Genomic DNA, 25,382 nt, shown 5'->3' on the forward strand with positions numbered 1-25,382 from the left:
AGGATGTTCTCCTTCGGGGTTCGACGTCGGTGTTCCAACATCCCGGCGTGAGGGCCCATGCTGGCGACTGCGGGTGCTCGGGAGGCCCCGACCACGGGTGAACATCTGGGAAGATCGGCGGGGAGGCTGGCTGGATTATGGTACCTTCCTCAACTTTGGTGCCACTGTGAGGTTGTGTTGTGTCATGGACTTCTGTGTTTGTGCTTTAAAAAAAAAAAAATTTAAATTTATTTATTATTTATTTTATGTTACTTGATTGTAAGGAAAATCCATTTCGTTGTCTCTTATGAGATAATGACAATAAATTGAATACAATACAATACAATACAAAATACACGTTAAGTAATCCAAATTCTGCGCTGACAAATGGAATTAATCCCATGCATGAATGCTTATGCTCTTGAGGAGGGTACAGGGAGGTTATGTTTCTCAGTTTCCCTCTATATATGCAGCTTCTTCTTCCTCGTGTCCGGCCATCTTCTATATCACGTCTTTCCGGTCAGTCAGTGACGGTTGACGGTCGATGGTTGCAGAATTGGCTACTTCAGTCAGTCACTGTGGTACAGTTTCTGTCGTCAGCATTGCCCGGGATGCGCCACGTGGAGGCTTCTGCTTGCATCCTTAAATGCAGCCAAAAACATTGTCTTTCTGACTCACTTGTTGAATTGGCATAATGTTCCCCTTTTTAAAATATTTTTAATAGCACCTTGGACGCAGGTTACAAACTGTAAAATGTATCTAATCACGGCACTGTCATGGGACTTTTGTTGCTTCTATTGGATCTGTGAATCTCTGAAGTACTACCTTGTTGTATCAGATTAAGATTTCGCTTCTATAACTATACCTGTGCAATTCTGTTCATTTGTATATTTTCAAATATCAAGCATGAAGTAATATGAAAATGTGAAACATTCTGTAATAATAATATCTATTAGTTAGTGAAATATTAATTGCAATGATTTTGTTGAAAATTAACAAACACAAAATAGCAATCTCAACTCTCACAAATTTTCCCTGTAATCAATTCCCTCCATGCCAATTCTCATAAAGTTCCTACCAGATTTTACCATTCAGGTACCCACCAGGGGCAATTTACAGTGGCTAATTTACCAAAGCATTCAGGGGAAAACACATGGAGAACATGGAAAGTCCACACAGACAGCAGTCAGGCTCAGTAACAAACCCAGGTACCTGAGCTTGTGTGGCAGCAGTTCTTTGCCACAGGTATAAGGTCTTTATCAGCATCTTCTGACTGTACAACTGAGCCTTGTTCATGAATATAGTGAACACTTAAATAATGAACAGGAGGAAGAGGCTGCGAGAATATGCACATGTATGACTACTGAAGACAAGGATGAAGCCAGTTCATCCCAGATGTGCTGATTGATTGATCCATATCAGCTTCCACGGCATCTCCACCATCGCAGACTTTAGGTAACGTTTCAGGCCAAAATCCTTCTTCAGACTGATCAATCTGAAGAAGGGTTTTGGGCCGAAACGTTACCTATTTCCTTCGCTCCATAGATGCTGCTGCACCCGCTGAGTTTCTCCAGCACTTTTGTCTACCTTCGATTTTCCAGCATCTGCATTTCCTTCTTAAAAAGCTTTATTCTCAAATTATCTAAGCTCTTCCAGCACCATTTCGATGTTGATATTTATCAGATAAGCCCTGTTCACAAAAAGTAAAAGAAATCCAATCCAACTAATTACAAAAAATATCAGTCAACACTCAGGTATAAGTAGTATTGCTAATTAAATTAAGGTACATGGTGGTACAGCAACTGTGTTAGGATGAATAGTAAATTGGTAGAGGTATTGAAAATGGAGCAGTAAGTTATACCCCCACATAAGGGAGATGTAAATATAAATCAGAGGTTATACAGCTCAATGTGTCTAAAATGGGGCTATCAAGCCTAATCAAGTCAATCCCACTGACTAGCACTTAGTCCCTAGTCCTGCAAGTCATGGCTCTTCAGAAACACATCTATGTTCTTTTTTAGATGTAACAGGGAAATTCTTTCTTTTTGGTGAATTTTATACACCACAGTTAGGTATCTCATCTTCCTTTGTTCCAAATAATTAACTCTAGCTTATCCAATCTTTCCTCATAACTAAAGTTTTCTAGTCCTGAAAACAAACTTGTAAATCTCCTCTGTAAGCACTTCAGCACAATTAAAAATGTCCTGCTTTGGAAACAGTACTCGTGTTGTGTCTATCTGCCATTCTAGCCTAACTTCCTGTTGTTATATTCTCTGCCACAGCTAATAAAGGAAGAAATCCTTTATGCCATTCTAATCATTTTATTGACCTGTCCAGCTACCTCTTAAGGATCTGTGGACATACATTCCTAAGTTCGCATGTTCCTCCACACCCTGTCAAAATCTACCGTTAACACTGGGGTCTTGCTTAGTTCTACCCTGTAGACAGTTAATTCACTAGATTGCTCTTGGTACTCGGAGATTTCATCACTGTATTATTCAGTGTGGAGTGAACCATCAAGACATAACGCAGAGAGTATTTACGAGGACTGGGGTGAGCAGGGTCAGCCCTCAGTGCTGTGATGTAGGACTCAGGGCTGCAACCTGCCCAGCAAAGTGAGTGTGGTTTATTGCTACAGACACTCAGCAGCTGCTTCACAAGTTGACTACTCACCATGATCCTATGCTCTCTCCCGTCACCTCCTATTGGATGTTATGGAAGCTGGGGGAGCTGCTGTGCCACCCAAGTACTGAACCCTGAAGAGCTCCACTTTCTGCCATTCATAAAAAAACATTACCTTTTGTATCCTGTCACTGAGCCAATTTTGAATTGACTTTGAATGTTTCTGGGCTTTTACCTTTTCGACAGCTTATTATATGGGATCTTATCGAAAGACTTGATAACATTCACGTCGACTACAACAAAAGCCCTAATTATTATGTTACCTTCCTTTCACAAATCCATATCGACTGTCCTTGATTAACATATGTCTTTTTAAATTAAGTTTTAAAATGTTCATTAGAATTGATTCCAATAGTTTTCTCAGCACCAAAATTAACTAACAGATCTTTTATTCCCTTTCTCCTTTTTATTTTATTATTTGTCCCATTTAGAACCCTCACTTCTATTTTCTCATTTGTCTTTTTCCACAGCTATGTTGAATTTAAGTGAATTACAAATGCTTCCCTTAATCATGTCAGCTTCAACTCCTAAAACTAAATTTTGAATTGCACACCACTTCTTACATACTTTTCTTTAGTAGCCTTGCCACAGACTTGCTAGAATCGTTGTCCTGCAAACAATTCAGAAATTCCGTGCCCTCTATACTTTTTACACTGACTGTTCACACCAGTTAATATTAGGTTAATTGAATTCCCCACATTTAGTGCTTCGGAGATTTTCGCAATCTTCATGTACTACCCCCGCAATTTACTTCAACCGAATTCTGTTAGAATTATTGCTACTTTAATTTAAATATGGCAGTCGTACTTCATTTAACATGCAGAATGCATCCCCAGTAATGAAAGTACTAATTGAATTATTGCTAAAAGAGGACATTGTGGCTTTCCATATGTGTCACTGACAACACAGCTCTGACAGAAATCTTGCATGAACCCCACTATCCCTGCTGCTCTACTGGGAACCCGGGCGTCAGGAAATTTGTACAGATGTGGAGATTATGCACAGTTAGTGAAGCCAATTGTGGGAGACTGACCACACCTGCTCCATTGTTGACAGGCTGGCAGGATCATACCGTCTCCCTTATCTTCACCTGTTGGAAATGATGAAAGCCTGTTTTCCTGTACCTTTATATATGGTTCTCCCAACCCAAAGATTTCTCTCAGGTAGCAAGTGCAACGGTGGCCACCTGGGGTACCCAGGAAACTAGGAGAGCAGCAGGGAGGGCAGTGGTTCACATTATGTCTCAGATAGAACAATGAAATTCTTACTTGCAACAGCACAACAGAATATGGAAACATAGCACACTGTACACAATATAATAAATGGGAAAAAAAGTTCAGTGTGTGCATATTTCACACAGAGAGTTGTGAGTCTGTGGAATTCTCTGCCTCAGAGGGTGGTGGAGGCCAGTTCGCTGGATACTTTCAAGAGAGAGCTTGATAGGGCTCTTAAAGATAGAGGAGTCAGGGGATATGGGGAGAATGGAGGAACGGGGTACTGATTGTGGATGATCAGCCATGATCACATTGAATGGTGGTGCTGGCTCGAAGAGCCTACTCCTGCACATATTGTCTATTCACATATACACGCACACATATGTACACATAAAATACAAACAGTGTAATAGTGTAATAATAACAATAATAGTCTATGTAGTTCAGAGCTTAATAATGAGCTAGATAATAAGAGATTAAGAGCTTAGTACAGAGTGATGTGCTTATCCCTTGCAAGTGCTCTTTGGTGAGCACTAAGTGGGCTATCAGTGTTTAAAAGTTCATAGTGGATCTTCTCTGTCCACAAACCTCACACTAGACACAATTTTGATTGTGTTTTTTGATAATATATTTTGCAATGGTATAAATGGTGACATTTCCCACTTCATCTTGTTGGATCACAGTCAAAATGCAGGTGTTTCTGTGGCCACCAAATAAGTTTTGGACACATCTTTGGTGAATGGATAGCGTGTGCCTTCCCAGTGTATTCCTTCATAGATCATCTTCTTCTCCGGAGAGGAAATTCAGTGATATGCACGTATTAGCAATCGGTGTCCTTAATTTCCCTGAAGCCTTCCCATTCAGTATTCCTTCTCTGTGCAACTACCTCCAGTCCTGTACCCACATCCTCTATCCCACTCTTCCCCCGACACCAGGTGCCTCCAATTCCTATTACTTATGTATTTCAACCTTGTCTATTTACATTGAAGGTAGACACAAAAGGCTGGAGTAACTCTTTTACACCAGTAGGTTTATAGAAATGTTTCACGTCGAGGAACCCCACAATCAGCTCAATATGTACATGCCAGCCAAAACTGGACATCTAGCCTTCAGGTTCTTCATCACTTAGAAAGTCTCCACTAACTTGAGGGTTTAAATCTTTCTTGCTAATGCTTGTGTACATATGTGCCATCGGGTACACAAGCATTGTGGTAAGATGGATGACAATGCAGTGGCCAGTACTATGTTCCCAGAAATAAGAGTTCAAATCCCATCATCACAACTGAGATGTTTAAATCCAAATAATTACATATGTGGAATAAAATGCTGCTATCAATAATGGTAACCCTGAAACTATAGAAAATAAGGAAAGAAAATAAGCCCTCCTTCCCCAGTTTGGTGCAAGTGTGACTCCAGCACGATTTACTCTTAACAACCATCTGAAATTAATACTTTGTACTGATGATGCAAGTTTATAGAATGCTGGTGAGACCATACCTGGAGTACTGTGTCCAGTTTTTGTCTCAAATTTTAAGGAATGGTATACTGTACTTGCATTGGAAGTGCTATTGGGAGGTTCACCTGGAGGAAGAGGCTGACGTATGAAGAAAGATTGAGCAGTGTGGGCGTTGAATTTTAAATGAATGAGAATTACCTAATTGAAATAGATAAGATTATGAAGGGGATTGATGGAGTGAATGCTGAGAGGACTGTGATAGGGCAGTCTAGAACTTACAAGGGAAAGCCTATTTAAGACAATAATGAGGAATTTCACATAGAGTCATGAATTATTGGAATTCTATCCTAGACGGGAAGAGTCATCGGACATATTCAAGGTGATTTTTTTTATAAAGTCAGAAGATGTGGAAGGGAATGAGAAATTCATGCGGAATCTAAGGTTGGATCAGCCAAAACCTATTGAGTAAAAGAGAAGACTTGTAGTCTGCAGATGTTCTGGAACTGCAGATGTTCAATTACACAAGGAACTGCAGATGTGCAATTACATAAAAGACACAAAATGGTGAAGTAACTCAGTGGGTCAGGTAGCATGACTATGTTATCAGAGTGCTGGATTAGTTCAGTGGGTCAGGCAGTGTCTCTGGAGAACATGGATAGATGCTGTTACGGGTGGGGACCCTTCTTCAGATAGATTAGTCTACTTCTGCTGCTATCTCTTATATGTTCTTAAAGATTCATTGAACACCACCTTTGTACAATATAAGTTAAGTTTTCTGTTTATGCTAATTCCGTTTCTGGCCAACCCTGTGCAATGTCAATGTACAGTCACGTTGGAAAATGAAAAAGTATGCATGTGATTGACACTTTAGAAGGGCTATCACTGGTCTGTTCATTGGAGGGCAGTAAGTGGGTGTGAAACTGATTTTGAACAGTTTAGGTTCAAGTCGACACCTGTTTTGCAAAGGTTCTCCTTGTCTGGCTCTGAAAATCTCAAAATCTGAAAATCTCAGCCTACCATTCTCAAATCTTGGCGCGGTTGATCAGGAATTGCACGCCAGAAGGTTAACGTCAAGGGGTCATAGATGCTTCAAAGAACTAACGTGACCTCTGCATGCTTGGCATTCCACTCATTTCTGCAGAGGTTGGGAGTTGCCTCTCAGGGGTTTCCAAGAGCGCACTTGAAGCAAAACTAACTCCCAAAGTAGGTGGCCGACCTCTGCCACCTCGGCTCCAATTGCTCTGGCAATGAATGATCATTGGCAGATGGGGGAAAACCCTGAGTTCTGGCCCACATACCACCTGCATGATGCTTGTTGTGAGAAAAGGCAGGTGAAATGATTCAAACACGATGAAGGACAAGAGGGTTGGGTGCCGGAGAGAGGCTTGGTCTGTCTGTGTGTGTGAGAGAGAGAATCGACATACAGACCGCAAAGTAAATGGTGAGAGAAAAGTCCCCTTTTCAATAATAAAAAAAGTAAATGCGATTCATTGAACACCGGAGACAGAATCCTGGGATGTATCAATAATTCCACACATTCCACTTGCCCGCAGAATGCAAATGGGGAGGGAAATGAGTTAGAGGGGGGGGGGAGGAAAATGAGTTGAATTTAATCATGTGAAACCGGCTGCATTTCTCCTTCCGTTTCGCTCGCCCTCAGCTTGCAGGCTCCCTCGGGCTTTGTTCATCTAATTGACGTGCAGCTCACATTGTTGCTGGCTGGGCTGAGCCATTTCTTTCTTACAAGGCAGGGGGTGGAACACAGTGCAGTTTCACCCATCTGTTAAGGCACAGCAGAATCTGTTTATTGGACAAGGCTAGCTTGCCCCTGCATCAGCTCTCCCTCCCTTCTCCTTTTTGTTTTGTTCTGTTTTTTTGCCCCCTCCGAAGCCCAAGTACAGCTTTGTCGTGTGAGAATTACTGCATTGGCTTGTGGAGGCGGCGGTTTTCTGCTAGCTGTTAGTGTAAGCTCGCCCATTCTTTGACGTGCCTGAGCATGTCCATGTTGGGGACATCGCACTGTCTACCTGAAGGAGCACACTATCCGCAACCATCAGCCGACCTCTCAAGGATCTGAACCAACGCTCACCATGGGTTTCTACGGCACTTTAAAAATGATCTTTTTTAAAGTAAGTTGGTGCGAATGCAATGTTGTGCTGAATACCGTCAGCTCTTTTTATATTCTGTTCTTTGGAAGTCACTGGCAGTAACTTACCGGCACAAAAATAAATGTTAGTTGATGGAAGCAAAGGCGCCTTGAGTATTCTAGAAAGGCGCTATATAAATCTCATCGATTATTATTATTATTATTATTATTATCTTTCCTCCTTCACTTCAATAATATGAAGTCTCCTGTAATAATTATCCAGTAATCAGTGGAAATTGTCCACTAGACATTATTGAAATCTTACTACCTGTTACCCAACTACTGCAGTCAATTATTTTTTTAAACGGAATAAGGCTTGCCATTGTAATCCTGCGAGTGAGTTGAATTGATTTGGGGGGGTTGATGATAACACCATTTGTTGCCTTCTGCCTTCCCCCTGCACCCCCACACAATCATCATAGAGGCATCATCTTAATTTCAACGTGAATTTTAGCATTGAATAGGTTTACGAAAATGGTTACTGTCAAGATAGTGTCTAATTTTCTGTGACTTTGATATATGTTTAAATAGTTGGTCGACCTGTGACTTTACAGCAGATCACAAAAAAAACTGTCGCAGCTTCGCAAATAACTGCAAATATTCACGTCATTGGATGTAAGGTGGCGAAGTCGCAGTGACAATTAACATATAGGCAATGTAGAGATCATGGTTTGTCTTGTGTAAGACAAGCAATAAATCACCAATTAGATCAAATCATTGATTATAATTGTCCTATACAATGTTAGGGTTTCTGCTGCACTGTGTGGGAAGAAAAGCAGGCTAGAATAAGGTGTAGCAAATCTTAAATTCTTTCACATTAGAGTTATGGATGACTAACACTCTACGTTGCAGTCTTTTTCACATTTTGAGATTGGACCATCACGACATATGCCAATGCAATTTAATACTAAAAACCGCAAACCATGTTAGTTAGTAATTTTCTTCTCCATTGCACTAGTCAAACCAGTATATGGTTAAAGAAGTATAGATGCCTGTTTCTTGGGGGGGGGGGGAAATCAACCAAATAAGCAGGATATATTCATTTTAACAGGGGAAAAAATGCAACTGGATGGTTGGCATCATCCTGTGTCTACGTGTTTTAGCCGACTGAATGACTCATTCCCCTGCTGTATTTTGTACACACTGTGCCGACTTTATGCCACACGATTTGGATCTGAGGTCAGGCAAAAACATGCAATGGTTGAATAATCTGGTTTTAAAAATATCAACAATAGCACCTATTTCAATTTATTTCCCGGGCAAGGTCACAGTTCTATTTCGTGATCATTTACTCAGAATAATTTGCCTAATTCAATTTTTAAAAATGTAGAAGGCCGATGATCCATGCAATAAATGTAACCCATGTTAAATACTGTGAAGCATTTAACAGAACATAGTTCCTGATGCCCGTTGACAAGGATTCACCCTGCCTTTCTGAATATTTTGTTTAAAAATGAATTACTATTCTATGGTTGTCTTGTGGAAGCTTGGTGTGCACCAAAATATTTGTTCCCACTATCCTAGATTGCATATGCAAAATCATTCCCAGAACAATACCTACTGCATATTTAAAACTGCCTTATTTTATATTTCCATTAGATTTTTTAAATGTCTATGGTACTCGAGCAAAGCTAAATTTCTCATGCCCTGCAAAATACTAGTGAGCATCATTTATTCCACTCAGTTGCTTAACTTCTTTCTGATTCACATTTATACATATATTTGTGTAAAAGGCACAAATCTACTTTGAAAACATTGAAAAGTTTAAATGATAAGCATTTACAACCTTTATCATAAATTCAATGTTCAATGCTGAGCAGCCTGACCTGCACTAAGTCCACGATGAAGATTATTAAACTATTATATGATTGTTATTCCCTTTAAAACCAGATAACATTGTACCAGCTTTCTTTATTATTGTAATTGTTTATTTGTGGTCGTACATAATTGGCTTGAATGAATCAAAAAATAGTTTTCACTATTTTTTTTTTTTTAAATCTCTTCTGTTTCTTGTTTCAGATGAAGAGAAAATTGGACCCTGGCCCTGAGGTCCGGTCTTTCTCTTCAGGAAAGAAACCTTGCAAAGGTTCAGACTACAAAAGGTATTTTAAGATGTCTTTGTTATCAAGGCTTACGAGCAGGAATTGCACACTGCATACTTCAATGTTTCCTGTTTATGAAAATAACTGGCCTCAGCTAATACTGATAGGTGTGAGTTTTAAAAAGGAATGTGCATTAAATGCATAACCCAAACATTTGGTGTATTATGCCAGGACTATTGCATGTTGTCTAGGATCCTTGTTGCCATATAAAGAGAAGCTGTGATGAGACAGGTTCTTGGCCTAAAATCCAAAGCATTAAAATTGGACTAATTTTTGCCCAATTATAAACTGGCAGTATAAGGCCACAGGGTAGAAATCATCACATCCATTAACAAACAACTGCTACTGACATGGCAACAAATTCTATTCCATAGATACAAGATCCAGCCTTGCGGGAGGCGGTTTCCATCATTTGATTTTCAGATCCATAGTAATGTTTTCATTATTGGCAAATAAAATAATTTGTTAATGTGTTAACATTTTAACCTGTCATGTTCTCATGTGTCAAGCTCTTAAAAATACTTAACTGTGAAGCTTTGATTAAATATATATGATATATGTATTGCATAAAACGATGTAGAATCTTCATAAACCCTCCCCTTTTGTTTGAATCGTGTAAGCTTATTTGTTCTTTATTAACAGTTAAATTGGAATTTTCAAGATTATTTTAGATTTTATTTTAATTGTTAACATGTTTCCTGTACTGTGACAACATTTCTTCTAGTGGCAACATTCAGTCATCACGAACACACACTTCGGTATAATAACATTTTAATGAATTATAATGTAATTCTGAGGTATTAAAGAGATTTAATATAAATGAATGGAACAGTTTGTTACCTCTTTCAGAAATACCAGTCATTTCATTCTGCTTCAATACACAAGTTAAAATGGGTTTTTTTTTTTAATCAAAGGGTATATTGCAGTTATTGTCTGAAAATAACAAACCAAGTTTATTTGAATTGGTTGTGACTCAAGGGACAATATTAATCACCACTGGAAATACTGGATATAATTAAAAAGAATAGGTATTTAATATCCATTGAATCAGCTTAAAATAGGAACGGTTTAAAGAGATATGAGACAAATGCAGGCAAACAGGATTAGTTTAGATGGGCATCTTAGTTGGCATGGACAAGTTGTTTCCGTGCTGTACGACTCTGTGAATCTATCTTCCCCCTTGTCCTGTGCAGCATAAACTTCAAATTGGTGGTGCTGCTAATGTGAGCATTTAGTGTGATCACAGGTGCCTCCACAATGACCTGATTTTTCAGATCTTTCACTCTTAACAGGGCTATTTATTTGTGTTTCTTTGCCATCCCCTCTCAAAAAAACGTTTTTGGCATGAGCAAGTCAGACGGGTAATTAAACTGAGTGTAGTCCTGACCAGTTGAGCTCTGAATAGGTGCAGCAAAGGGAACAAGATAATTTATATTCTGAGATTAAAGCCCATTAGAGGTATGGTTTAAAACTATATTCATGAGGTTAATTGCCGGGACTGTCATATGAGGAAACATTGGAAAGACTGGGCTTGCATTCACTGGAATTTAGATAGATGAGAGGGGATCTTAGAGAAACATACAAAATTATAACAGGACTAGACAAGCTAGATGCAGGAAAAATGTACTCAGTGTTGGGGGAGTTCAGAACCAGGGGCCACAGTCTAAGAATAAACGGGAGGCCATTAAAAACTGAGATGAGAAAAAAAACCTTTTCACTCAGAGAGTTGTGAATTTGTGGAATTCTCTGCCACAAAAGGCAGTACAGGCCAATTCACTGGATGAATTTAAAAGAGAGTTAGATAGAGCTCCAGGGGCTAGCAGAATCAAGGGATATGGAGAGAAGGCAGGCACGGTTACTGATTGTGGATGATCACAATGAATTTCAATGATCACAATGGTTCGAAGGGCCAAATGGCCTCCTCCTGCACCCATTTACTATGTTTCTATATTCCAGCATTCTTAGGTGCCTCATTTTGATGATCCAATATATAAGCAATCTCAATCACACCAACCATTTGCACAAATAATACCATGTCTTATGTTCCATTATGACTGAGTGGTACTGCAGCAAACCCCAATACTTCATAATCCAGTCTCGCATAAGGCTGGGAATTGCATATTATCACCAGTACCAATGCTTTGAAGAATGCATTTTATTGTGACCTAGCCTCCGGCCTCCAGTGGGCATTCAAATTCCTGTGGTACTCCAATAAACAGAGTAGTTCTTCTCGTGGCCCGGCTAATATGCATCCTCGACTAATGAGCATATTAACTGTTAATCTCACTTTTTTGCAGGGAACCATGGTGCATGCAAATTGACTGTTATACTTGCTGCATACTAACAATTCTAGCATTTTAAACAAAACTTACTGGTATTAGGATGCCTTGTGATAGCTTGGGAAAATGAAAGACAGTACATAAATGCAAGTTATTCCTGGTCCATCCATTTGCCAATCAACACCCCTGTATCCAGTCAAACCCCTCTCACCTGTATCCGGGACCCTTCTGTCTGAAGAAAGGCTCCATCCTGAAATGTCACCTATCCATTCCCTGCACAGTTACTGCCTTACTCCAGTGTTAGTGTTTTACTATTTCTGCAGTTCTTGTGTCTCCACCTGTCACTTGCCATGCTTTGTCCCACTCCCATCTCCTTTCCAGCTTTCTCCCCTTTTACTGCAATTAGCCTGAAGAAGAAACACCCGCTAACCAGGACCCTTCTGTCTGAAGAAGGGCTCCATCCTGAAATGTCACCTATCCGTTCCCTCCTTGCTGCTGCCTGACCCGCCGAGTTACTCCAGTGCTTTGTGTTTTAGATAAAATAAGTTTGGTCTGAAAGCTTCCTTCATCTCTATCACCTCTATGGTGTGAAATAACATACTGAAGATTTCTGGTTTGATGTAGACCAATTGTCTTTGTAGACAGTGTGTATGTTTGCAAAACTGTCTGTTTAATTTTAAGCTAGTTATTGTTTTCAATATACATTCATTCTTGTTTTGAATTAATGGCTCCTACTTCAATGTTATTTTATAACTTCTGATTTATCCTATGCATCCCTTTGCATTGCAATCCATGACTTTGTTTTTAACCATGGTTTGCTTTAATGGTCTACTTTTGCCGGCAGCACCGCTGGGCTGGTTCCATGTTCGGCAACACCCACCACCTTTGGTGATCTGAGGGCAGCAAATGGGCAAGGGCAACCGCGACGCCGGATCACATCCATCCAGCCCCCTCCAGAACTTCAGGATTGGTTGAAAACTTTTCAGGTTAGCGTGTGCGAAGGCAGCAATGAGATATTTAATCGTGACAAATGATTGAAATCAAAATAAATTAGGCTCCCTACATAAAAAGCCGCTAAGTAGAATGGAAACTTGTGGAATCAAAGGGTTAGCATCAGCATGAATAACGGCACGATACAATAGAACTTTATTTATCTCATGAGGGAAAGTGATCTGCCAACGGAATCAAAATAATTGACTCTTGGACTGAAAGTATTTTAGACTGGAGAATGGTAATCACCTGGGGTCAGTGCTTGGGCCACTACTTTTTGATCTATATTAATGACTCGGATATAGAAGTGCAGATTTAAATTTCAAGGTTGCAGACTCCACCAAACCTAATGTATGGCAAATGGCGAGGGAGAATAGAAACAGACTCAAAATACAAAGATTGGTAGAATGCACAGACAAATGGCGGAATAAAATGATACATTTTGGAACAAGAGACGTTGGACTAAATAGAACAACTGCAAAGGCTATGCAGAAAAGGGGGGGAACAAAGTTGCTTGGCATATTGAGGGAGTCTTTACTAAAGATACAGGATCTGAGACATTATAATGAGAGTACTGTTGTACAAGCAAGTAGACTCTGTTCAACCCTTATAACACTAGTTACACTGCAACTGAACTATTGTGCCCACTTCTGGTCCATCACATCTTAGAATAAAAGGTCCTGAAAATAGGTACAAATGAGATTTACTAGATTATTTCCATGGACATAACTACTTTAGATTTGAGATGCTTAGTTTATTCTTAAAGAAAAAATGATAAAAGAGCATGTGGGGAATAGAGGCCAAAAAAAACATTATTCTCTTTAAGAACCAAGGGGGGCAAATTCGTGGGGATGGGGGGGAATTTTATTTATGTGGGGAATAGTTATGATTTAAATGTATTGCTTGCAAAAGCAAAATAAACCATCTTTCAAAAGAGAAATGGATAGACACCCAAGTAAAAATATTTTGAGTTGTAATGAAGGAGCTGAATGAGACTGAATAGCTTGCTCCACAAGAAGCCAGCATGAATCTGATGGGCTGAATGGCTTCCATTGCTGTTACAATTCAGTTTCTGCTTATATGTGGTATATGTGTTTTAGGTTCTTTAGCTTGTGCACTATTTTCAAATATTGGCCAAATAAATATTGAGTAATATATTCTGATAGATGTTGAATTTGTATCTATATTTGCAGAATAATGGGGACTTTATTTGCGTTTTGATTTGTTCTCATATTTATATCAGAGAAAAAAACATTCTAACCACATGTTGATTCACATGTGGAGTCGGACTTAACAGAATTGCAAACCAATAATAATACTAGAAAGGATTTGGTATATCTATAGTCTTCAGATCCTGCCTTTTAACATGGAATGCTTTTCTCTAGTAACCAGCACACGTACACAACCCAGTAACTGTGTTTGTTACATACAAATTGCAAATATGGAAATAGTTCCATTCCGCATGCAATTTGTGTGGGGATCCACAGTATTGCATGTAATTTGCTTCAGATTTACTGTTTAGCTGAGAAGTTGGTATTTGCACATAGAAATAAACTATATACAAATGCTCAATGGAATTTGGTTGTGGCAGAGAATGCAAAAATTAATTTTGACAATGCATCAGTCCACTAAGCATGTTGTTTTAGCACTAATACAAATGCATTACTATTGGGACTTAATAAATCTACGGTGTATAAATGGGTTTCATGTGTAATACTGAACATTGCATGTGAAGAAGCTCACTGTAGCAGCTCCTTATCAAAGTCATCCAAAAAGACCAAGTTAGTGTTTCCCCAAGGCTCTCTTCATAACCGGCTTCCTGTTTATTTGCATACAGTCCTTCAGTCACTTCATCCAAAGGCACTATGTCAGTTTTCACATATACATTAACAGTACTCAGTGCTATCTTGCCCATCTTTCCGAGCTCCCTCTGCTATCTTTTATTTGCTATCAAACATTTAAAAAATGCAGATCCCTCAAACCTGAAATAAAAACAGTCAATGCTGTAAAAAGAGCAAATCAGAGAATATCCATGGAAAGAGAAACAGTCACATATTTTTGGTCTATGACCCATTGTCAAAAATGGAAACAAAACAAAGGTAAATTAGTTTTCAGTCGGAAGAAGATGGGAAGGGAAGAGTAAAAAGAGTGTTAGTTGAGAGGAAATGTGTCTTGGTGGTAGTTATCATCTGGTTGAATGTTTTGGTCTGTGCATTAAGGTGTTAATGATAAGATGGTGGGACCTGTTTGGCACGCTGGTCTCATATGTAACCTAATGTGATCATGAGAACAGGAAATGGTGTAAAAACCAAGCAGGACAGGTAGCATCTGGGGAAAGAAAAGCTGAACATTTCCAATGAGGGATTCTTCATTAGATCTGAGAAAGAGAGAATCAAATTAGTATACAGCAGACACAGGGAACTGCAGATGCTGAAATCTTGAGCAAAAAATGCAAAGTGCTGGAGTAACTCGACGGGTTAGGCCGCGTTTTGGGAGAACGTGGAAAGGCAATGTTTCGTATCAGGCCCCTTCTTTAGGCGGTCTTTTTTGAGCAAGTTAGTCAGGGTAGCACCAAAGTATATCGAACAATGGGAATATCTCTGATAAAATGTCATATGGCAAGTGGGATCAGATAAGCTGTTATACAGTATCTGGATATAGCATTGCTGATGTGGATCTAGAGTGCAGGTACATGTCCAGCAAAGCCACACTATCTAGACTGAGAAAAAGGAATAGCCAACAGAAATGGTTCTAATGGAGACATAAAAGACTGCTGAAACTTACAAAATTCTTAAGTGGTTGGACAGGCTAGATGCAGGAAGATTGTTCCCGATGCTGGGAAAGTCCGGAACTAGGGGTCACAGTTTAAGGATAAGAGGGAAGTCTTTTAGGGCTGAGATGAGAAAATCATTTTTTACACAGAGAGTGGTGAATCTGTGGAATTCTCTGCCACAGAAGGTAGTTGAGGCCTGTTCATTGGCTATATTTAAGAGGGAGTTAGATGTGGCCCTTGTGGCTAAAGGGATCAGGGGTATGGAGAGAAGGCAGGGATGGGATACTGAGTTGGATGATCAGCCATGATCATATCGAATGGCGGTGCAGGCTTGAAGGGCCGAATGGCCTACTCCACCTATTGTCTATGCTGGATTATTGAGCGAAAAAAGACTGCTGGAGGAACTCTGTGTCTGTGGCAACATCTGTAGAGGGAATGGACAGATGTTATTTTTTATAAAGAATCTACATGCCTTAAAAATATTCAAAGACTCTGAGAAGAAATGCTGTTGCATTCCTGCCTTGACTGAGCACATCTATACATCTCCCTCACAATATTGTATTTGAAGACATTTGTTTTTAATGATAATATACGAACAGCCAGATTAACAGGTTTATTTGAGATATACTCACATGATTGCGAAGCAAGATTCCAGAGTTTATCAATGAAGTTGATATTCAAAACTAGAGCCTGCGGTAAATAAAGTAACACTTGGTTTGGCTCAAGGTAATATAGAAACATTAAAACTGAGGAAAGGTAACGTTTAAAATCAAAAGCAAGAAAAACAGCTGGAGAAATAGCAATGGAAAACTTGAAATTTGTGCTGTCTATAAGAAGTGTACATTGAACAAAACTGAAGAGTTTGCAATGCTGTCAGAAGGCAGGTCTGCAAATGCCATGGACAATCCCTCTCTTTTCATTTTTTTGCTCTCCACACCCCACCTTCATGATCTGTTGAGCATTAACAGATCACGAGACATCCACGGCTGCAGATAAATCAGTGGACTTGAGGATGCTGTTTGCAGATTAAAATGTGGTCTGCTCTGCCAAAGTTCACTTATGGAATAATAAATTTGATAGATCAAAGTTTTTCTTTACAACACTTACTTTCTGTCCCTAAAAGGAATTCTTACCAATTTGGTAGAATAACATGTTGTGCTTAGATGATTTAACCCCTGTTGTCATTTCTGGAATTCTTCGAGGTCAAGAGAGGCATAGATAGGGTAGAGAAAGAATTGGGGTTTTTTCCCAGGGTGGAAACGTCAAATACTCTGGCATAGCTTTGAGAGAGGGGGATAGTTTACAGGGGATGTGCAATGCAAGCTTTTTTTACACAGAGTGGTGGGTGCCTGGAGCAGGCTGCCATGGGATGGTGGTGGAAGCAGTTTCAATAATGACATTTATGAGGCTTTTGGTCATTTATTTGGACATTTATTTTGGTAATTTTGGACATTTATGAGGCAGTCACATGCATGGAATGGAGGGATACAGAATATCATGTGCCGGCAAAGGGATTAGTTTAGTTTGACATCATATTCCACACAAATATTGTGGGCCGAAGAGTTTGCTCCTGTACTGTACTGTTCCATGTTCTTTAAGTCCCAGGTCCAATCATAATCATCATGGCTCTTTCACCAATAAACACCCCTTCACAATTTGACTGTAAAAAGTAATATTTTCAGATAGTTCTACAATGGCCATCCACTGAGGCAAAAGAAGACACACAGTACTGGAGTAACTCAGCAGGTCAGGCAGCGCCTTTGGAGAACATGGAATGGTGATGTTTTGCATCCGGACCCTTCCTCAAGCTGATTGTAGGGGCGGGGGGAATGAAAGCTGGAAACGAGGGGGAGGGGGAGGGGGAGGGGGGGGGGGGACAAAACCTGGCAGGTAATGGGCTCATTCGGGTGAGGAGGAGGTTTTTTTTTGATAGGCAGACAGTTGGACAAAGTCCAGAGATGAAAAGACAGAAGGTGTCAGACTAAAGAATTGAAGAGTTTGGAATTATGAAGGAATGTTGGTGGACCGGGAGGGGTGAGGTAGGTGCAAGTCCAGGTGGGGAAGAAGGGAGGAAGGGAGAGGGGGAAGGATTATGTAGTTACCTAATATTTAAGAATTCAATGTTCATACCATTTGGGTCGTAAGCTACCCAAGCAAAATATAAGGAATTCCTTGAGTTTGCATGTGGCATAACTCGGGCATTGGAGGAGACTGTGGACAGAGAAGTCAGAATGGGAATGGGAAGTGGAGTTAAAATGGCTAGGGAGATCCAGCAGGCCCTTGTAGACCAAAGTTTCCATGTCTGCGCTTGGTCACGCTGATGTATAGGAGGGCATATCGGGAGCACTGGATACAGTAGATGAGATTAGATGCCGTACACATGGACCTCTGTCTAACTTGGAAGGATCTCTGGTCTCTGAATGGAGGTGAGGGAGGAGGTATAGAGACAAATATTACATCTCCTGTAGTTGCTGGAGAAAGTACCGGAGGAGGGGGTGGTTTGGGTCGGAATCCACCAGAGGCAGTGGGGGAAAAGCTCAAAAATAAGGAAGATGCAATCACTCTAATGGAATTGTACGAAAGGCTTCCCAAAGTTAGTGGGAAATAAAGGAGCAAATCACGAGATGGATGATAGAATTTGCCAAAGCAACAACCTTGGCATTGTAGACATCTTTAACTTCCCCAATATTGACTGGGTCATACTTAGTGCAAAAAAGGCTTGGATGGGTCAGAATTTGTTGGGTGTAGTATATATAGTTTTAACATTTTTTGAAGCAATGATGTTGTAAACTGCCCAGGTATGTCCAGTCCACAAAAGAGAAGACAAATTCAATCTGACAACTTTCTGGCCTGTTTGTTCCCTTTCAATCTTTAGTCCAGTGACATAGGCAAGGCAAGGCAAGGCAAGGCAACTTTATTTATATAGCACATTTCATACACGAGGCAGACTCAAAGTGCTTCACATACAAACATGTCATACAATAAATGAAATAATAAAATGAAATAAAATAGAAGAACTAAAAGAAAAGAAAAACAAAATTAAAAATGCATTATAAAAAGTGCAAAAGTTAAAAGTGCAATGTAGTTAAGATTTAGCTGAAAGCTAAAGTAAACATAAAAGTTTTCAGTCTTGTTTTAAAAGTGGTCAAAGTTGAGGCAAGTCTTAAATCTTCAGGAAGTTTATTCCAGCTATTTGTTGCATAGTAACTAAATCCTGCTTTCCCATGTTTTGTATTTACTCTGGGAATCACTAGCAGATTGGTTTCAGAAGATCTTAGAAGGCTTATATAGTGGAAGCATGTCAGTGATATACTTTGGCCCTAAACCATGTAGTGATTTATAGGTGAGCAGCAGGATTTTAAAATCAATTCTCTGACATACAGGGAGCCAATGTAAGGATTTAAGAATTGGTGTAATATGCTCAAATTTTTTGGTTTTTGTTAGAACTCTAGCAACTCTAGCAACAGCGACATACTCGACTTAGGTTGTGGCTCGGGTCACCATAAGACCAATGGGCCAAACAGAAATCAAAGAGTGAATTTCAAATGTGAGATGAGCATGACAGCAGGTGACATTTGATTGAATACTTCTTCAAAGACCCCGAACAAAACAAAGGTCACTGGATATTCAGGAGAAAACTCTCTACTAATTGGGGAAGGAAGTTGCCCATTGGAATTTGGTTGTGCTTGTTGGTTGTGAATTGTCCTTGTCTCCGGATATCACTGCGTGGAATATTTTGGACATAAGACCTCTTTCCTCTTTCACTCAAACTATGTGGAAACAGGCCTTTGGCCCAACTCATCCCATGCCCACAAAGATGCCCATTAAGATAATCTCATTTGGCCCCACTCCCTCTAAACCTTTCCTATTCATTTATTTGTCCAAATGTCTTTAAATGTTATTGTTCCTGCCTCAACTGCCTCTACTGCAGGTAGTTCCATAGTTTCTCTCTGTGTGAAAAAAGCTGCCTGTCAGGTTTCCATTACATTTTTCTAAATTTAACAAATCTATACTCTCTAGTTCTTGATTCCCCCTATCTATTCCCCTTATGATTTTATACACCTTTATAAGATCACCCCTCAACTTTCTGTGGTCCAAGAAATCAAGTCCTAGCCTGCCCATCTTTTTTCTTTAGCTCAGGCCCTTCAGTCCTGATAACAACCTCCTAAATCGACACTCTCCCCAGTTTAATAGCTTCCTTCCTGAAGCATAATTACTAAAACTGACCATAATAGCCTGATTTGATAAGGCGCCACATGTGAGGCTGCCAAGGAAGATGAGAGCCCACGGTCTCAAAGGGCAGATACTAGCATGGATAGCAGGTTGGCTGGAGGCAGAAGACAAAGAGTGGCAATATAGGGGGCTTTTTCTGGGTGGCTGCCAGTAACTAGCGGAGTTCTGCAGTGGCCGGTGCTGGGGCCACTACTCTTCATGTTAGGAGAGTGGGCAGAGAAATGGCAGATGGAATATAGTATAGCAAAGTGTGGAGTCATGCATTTTGGTAGTAGGGATAAAGGCATAGACTATTTTCTAAATGGGGAGAGAATCCAGAAATCGGAGATGCAGGATTCCCAAAAAGTTAATCTGCAATTCGAATCGGTAGCAAAGAAAGCAAACTCAATGCTAGCATTTATTTCAAGAGGACTTTAAGAATAAGGAGTAAGCCATTTAGAACGGAGACGAGGAAACACTTTTTCTCACAGAGAGTGGTGAGTCTGTGGAATTCTCTGTCTCAGAGGGCGGTGGAGGCCGGTTCTCTGGATGCTTTCAAGAGAGAGCTAGATAGGGCTCTTAAAAATAGCGGTCAGGGGATATGGGGAGAAGGCAGGAACAGGGTACTGATTGGGGATGATCAGCCATAATCACATTGAATGGCGGTGCTGGCTCGAAGGGCCAAATGGCCTACTCCTGCACCTATTGTCTATTGACAAAAACAGGGATGTAATGCTGAGGCTCTATAAGGCGCTGGTAAGGCCGCATTTGGAGTATTGTGAGCCATTTTGGACACCATATCTGTGGAAGGATGTGCTGGCTCTGGAAAGGGTCCAGAGGAGGTTTACAAAAATAATCCCAGGAATGAGTAGGTTAACCTATGATGAGCGTTTGTCGGCACTGATCCTGTACTCGCTGGAGTTTAGAAGAATGAGGAGGACCTCATTGAAACATACAGAATAGTGAAAGGTTGGATAGAGTGGATGTGGAGAGGATGTTTTCACTAGTGGGAGAATCTAGGGCTAGAGGTCATAGCCTTAAAATTAAAGGATGTTATTTTAGGAAGGAGATGAGGAGAAATGTCTTTAGTCAGAAGGTGGTGAATATGTGGAATTCTTTGCCACAGAAGTCTGGGGAGGCCGTCAATGGATATTTTTAAGGCTATAGACAGGTAGATTTTTGATTAGTACAGGTTTCGGAGGTTATGAGAGAAGGCAGGAGAATGGGGTTACGAGGGAGAGATAGACCAGCCGTGATTGAATGGTGGAGTAGACTTGAAGGGCCGAATGGCCTAATTTTACTCCTTATGACATGAATATAACCTCATCAACATATTGTACAACTGTAACATAACGTTCCAACTTTTGTATTCAGTTCCGTGACTGATAAATGGCAACATGCAAAATGTCTTCTCCACCACCCCATCTACCTGTTACACTAGTGTCAGGGAATGTTGTGCTTGTACTCCTAGAACCATCTGCTCTGCAGTACTCTGTAGGGCCCTACCATTAACTGTGAAGGGTTTGCCCTGGATTGACTTCCAAATATGAATCACCCAGCACATATCTGAATTAAAATCAATTTGCCTTTTGCTCAGACCAATTGCCCAGTTAATCAAGATGCTGGTGAATTTCTTGATAACCATCTTCACTATCTATGATACCACCTATGTTGGTATCGTGTACAATATTTCGTCATGCTTTGTATATTCTGATCCAAATCGTTCATATAGATGAATAACAGCAATGGTCCCTGAATCGCACTTCCACTGCTCTCTGCTTCCTGCCATGTATCCAGTTATCTAGCCCTCCCTCGATCCTGTGCAAACTAGCCTTCCAGAGCAGCCTTCCATGCAGAACCTATCAAAGACATTGCTGAAGTCCATATCTCCAATTTTGTATGCGGCCCTGCTTTTGTCAACCTTAGCTACTGTTTCAAAAAATGTGATCACATTTGTGAGATTTTTCACGTACAAAACCATGCTGACTATCCCTAATCGACCTCTGTCTTTCGAAGCACATGTATATTTATCCATCAAAATCCCTTCCAGTTACTTTCCTGCTACAGATGTTAGACTTACTTGTCTATAATTGCCATGTTTTTCTTTGCAGCCCTTCTAAAATAGTGAATCATTAGTCATCTTCCAGTCTTCGGGCATCTCGCCTGTATCTAATCATGATTTGTATATCTCAGCCAGGACTTATGCAATTTCTTCTCTAGGTTCCCACAGTGTCCTTGGATTTATCTGATCGGGCCCAGGAGATTTATCTATCTCCATACCTCTTTGAATATCCAGCACCACCTCAACTGTAATATAGTCTGTCCACAAGACATCTCTATTAACTTTCCCAATTTCCCTCGTCTGAATTTATTTCTCCATTGATGCTCAGTGGCATTATTGATGCCAGATCCTCATTGTTCACCAGTGACTAAAATGTTAAGTGCGCTAGGCATATAAATACTGTAACTAGAAGAGCAGATCTGGGGCTGAATATTCTGACTCTCCAAAACCTTTCCAACACCTACAAGGCTCAAAGTGTGATGGAATACCCTTCATATGCCTCAACGAATACACCTCCCACAACTCTCAAGATACCCTGTGGCCAAGGCAACCACATTACTAACACTCCATTCAACTCTTTAAAGATATCCTCCCTCCACTTCTGACTCATGGTGGCTGCAGTTGGTACTATCTACAAAATACACAACAATTATTCAACACTGGTATCAACCGTATGGATGGTGAACAAATGGAAATACTAGGGGCAGCAGGCCCTCCTAGGTAAACACCATTTTGAAATGCAAACTCATTTTAAGCCTTTCATTGTTGTTGGATTCAGGAACTCCCATTCCAACAATACTCTGGGAATAATGTCAAGAAATGATTGGTGTGGGGTTCGAGTGCCATCTGTAGGCTATGTCTTCTTCTTTCCTGTGGCGTGCACAGCCTAAAGTTGTAGGACAACTTGTTCTATTTGATCTTCTGTTTGTGCACGTCGAGTTGATTACATTAGTCGAAACAGGGCGGACCACGTGAAGGTTGCAATCTATGTCTGAGTTATTGCTTTGGATGTCCCATTTTCTTTGAGAAAATGCTATTTTTGTGTAAGATCAACGGTTGATAGATATTGAGGTGGACCAGAGTATGGTGCTTAATGTGAGGTAGTGTATGAAACCAGTTAAGCTGGATTGATCTCAGTTTTCCCCCAAATTGTTCTCTTAGTTCTCGTTATCTTTGAGGATAATAATGGACAAATAATAATACTTGCAGAGTTGCACTAGAGTAATCCTTTCATCTTGCCCACCACTCCTAATTTAAGCAGATGGAGAGAGATTGAAGCACAGTAATGGTTTAGGATAATACTCTATTTTGTCATGATATATTAAGAACATAGTCGTAGGAGTAGTGGAATGCTACTTGGGGAAAATTTGGGATGACATTTAATTCCAAATCAGGAATTTATATAGACCTTTAAGTATCAAGAAAGCTTTGCATTGCAAATTTCTATTCCTTGTTTTTCTTTCTATCTGTGCTTTAGCTGGCCCCTCACTTTTTTTCACTTTCATCATTCTGTAACTATTGCTGCTGCTTTTCTTCACATTGATTAAAGGTAAATATGCACTTAACTTTCTACTTTGATTTTTAGGTTTTAAACATTGCTTTCATTTCCTGTTTCCACGCATTAATGCAATGCAGTTAATGCAATTACACCAATGTAAATAATATCCTTTTGAATTGATTGCTGTCAAAACAATGGCGAAGCTCATAGCACTCACTATTACTTATGAGCAAATGCTACAACAACTGCAGAAGAGAGGAGGTGCAAGGTTATGATCAGAAATCTGAAAATGTAGGGATGTGTTGCTCTGTCATTGTAATGGTTGTATTTGCATGGTATACAGTACTTGTAATAGAAATCTGTCTACTTTAATCTAAGCACTTTTTAAATAATGCAATAAATGTTGCTTATTGCCACTAAGTAAGTATTTAAGAAGGAACTGCAGATGCTGGAAAATCGAAGGTACACAAAAATGCTGGGGAAACTCAGCGGGTGCAGCAGCATCTATGGAGCGAAGGAAATAGGCAACGTTTCGGCCCGAAACGTTGCCTATTTCCTTCGCTCCATAGATGCTGCTGCACCCGCTGAGTTTCTCCAGCATTTTTGTGTACTCTAAGTAAGTAAGTTTATTGGCCAAGTATTCACATACAAGGAACATTGAAGATTAATCTGTCTCTACCTCTGCATTATCAACTTGTATATTCAATAAATTAACTACCCCATATTATTTCCGTACTTATTCAAATTACGCTTTTGTCACACCATTTTTTTTTTAAATCACTAAATGTAGTTATTTTATTTCTTTAGAGTTGGAGTGGACCAGAAAGGTTGCTTGCATTAGATGAATTAATTGACAGCTGTGAACCTACGCAAGTAAAGCACATGATGCAGGTTATAGAACCTCAGTTTCAACGAGATTTCATATCACTCCTACCAAAAGAGGTGCGTTTTTCAGAAAAAGCGACATTTCTAGCTTTGGCTAGTTTTCTTACTGGTAGCTATTGCCAGTGCAATGCTTCTAGTTGAATACGTAATACAAATCAAAACTGTATTAATGTTTTCAGTTTCTCAAATGTGTTGATGTAGTATAGAAATTAATCCAATGATTACACAAGTGAAAACCACTGTCAAGATTGAATTGTTGATCTCATTTCTGTGTCCTGTTAAAGACAATAAATACTGTTTGCACATTCCTACTGTGTAAGGGAGGCATTAAGGGCCTGTCCCACGTGCATGCGGCGAGCGCGACCAAACCGGATACGGGGGCCGCGCGGAGGTCGAGTGATCCCGTACGAGTTGACGGGAAGTTTGAGCGAAGGCGTACGGCGCCGAGACGCTGCGCACGCCCGTCGAGGCGATGCGTACGGCCTCAATGCGGCTGCGGGCTGGCAGGCCGTTGCCGCGCAGAATTTTTGGCCAGTGTCAGTTTTCCGGAGCCCCGCGCGATGTCGGGACCAGCTCCGCACAATTCCATACGGCTCCGGCGATCAAAGTGGGACCGGCCCCGCGAGGCCGTACGGCTTAAGCAACCACGTTAGGTCGCGCTTGCCGCATGCAGTCGCATGCTGGTGGGACAGGCCCTTTATCCTGTCGGCTTAACTGCTTTTGAATTTACTTTGTGCTTTAATTTTTCCACTACCATTTTCAATGAAGGACCTTTACCATTGCAGAAAGTTAATAACTAGATTTTTTTCAACTTAATTTCATTATAGCTGGCATTATATGTTCTTTCATTCCTGGATCCCAAGGACTTGCTACAAGCAGCACAAACCTGTCGCTATTGGAGAATATTAGCTGAAGATAACTTGCTTTGGAGAGAGAAATGTAAAGAGGAAGGTAAATGTAAAATGGAAATATATTTTAATTCTGGTATTTGCAGCTTTGGAACAAAATGGTATTTTTTTTACTCTGGTTGGGCTCCTTAATCCTGGAAGATAAATGACAATGTAACAGCGATCGTCTCAATGGGCGCTAAAATCATTAGTACCT

The 25,382-nt window shown here is 40.2% G+C and overlaps 1 protein-coding gene across 4 annotated transcripts in view; it reads left to right on the plus strand.

The window, feature by feature from the left end:
- The window catches only part of LOC116970880 (F-box/WD repeat-containing protein 7), a 118,257-nt gene that overhangs the window by 74,461 nt on the left and 18,414 nt on the right, over positions 1 to 25,382 (plus strand). For 2 of the 4 annotated variants that reach the window (XM_033017518.1, XM_033017510.1), the window contains exons 2-5: positions 9,497 to 9,579; positions 12,703 to 12,844; positions 24,201 to 24,335; positions 25,106 to 25,229. In XM_033017518.1, coding sequence (XP_032873409.1) covers positions 9,497 to 9,579; positions 12,703 to 12,844; positions 24,201 to 24,335; positions 25,106 to 25,229 — 484 coding nt within the window. Of the gene's footprint in view, positions 1 to 7,046; positions 7,461 to 9,496; positions 9,580 to 12,702; positions 12,845 to 24,200; positions 24,336 to 25,105; positions 25,230 to 25,382 lie in introns of those variants that run through there. The other 2 variants (XM_033017538.1, XM_033017528.1) reach the window with 2 other exon arrangements.

Source organism: Amblyraja radiata, chromosome 1 (assembly GCF_010909765.2).
Source record: "Amblyraja radiata isolate CabotCenter1 chromosome 1, sAmbRad1.1.pri, whole genome shotgun sequence".
Taxonomy (NCBI): domain Eukaryota; kingdom Metazoa; phylum Chordata; class Chondrichthyes; order Rajiformes; family Rajidae; genus Amblyraja; species Amblyraja radiata.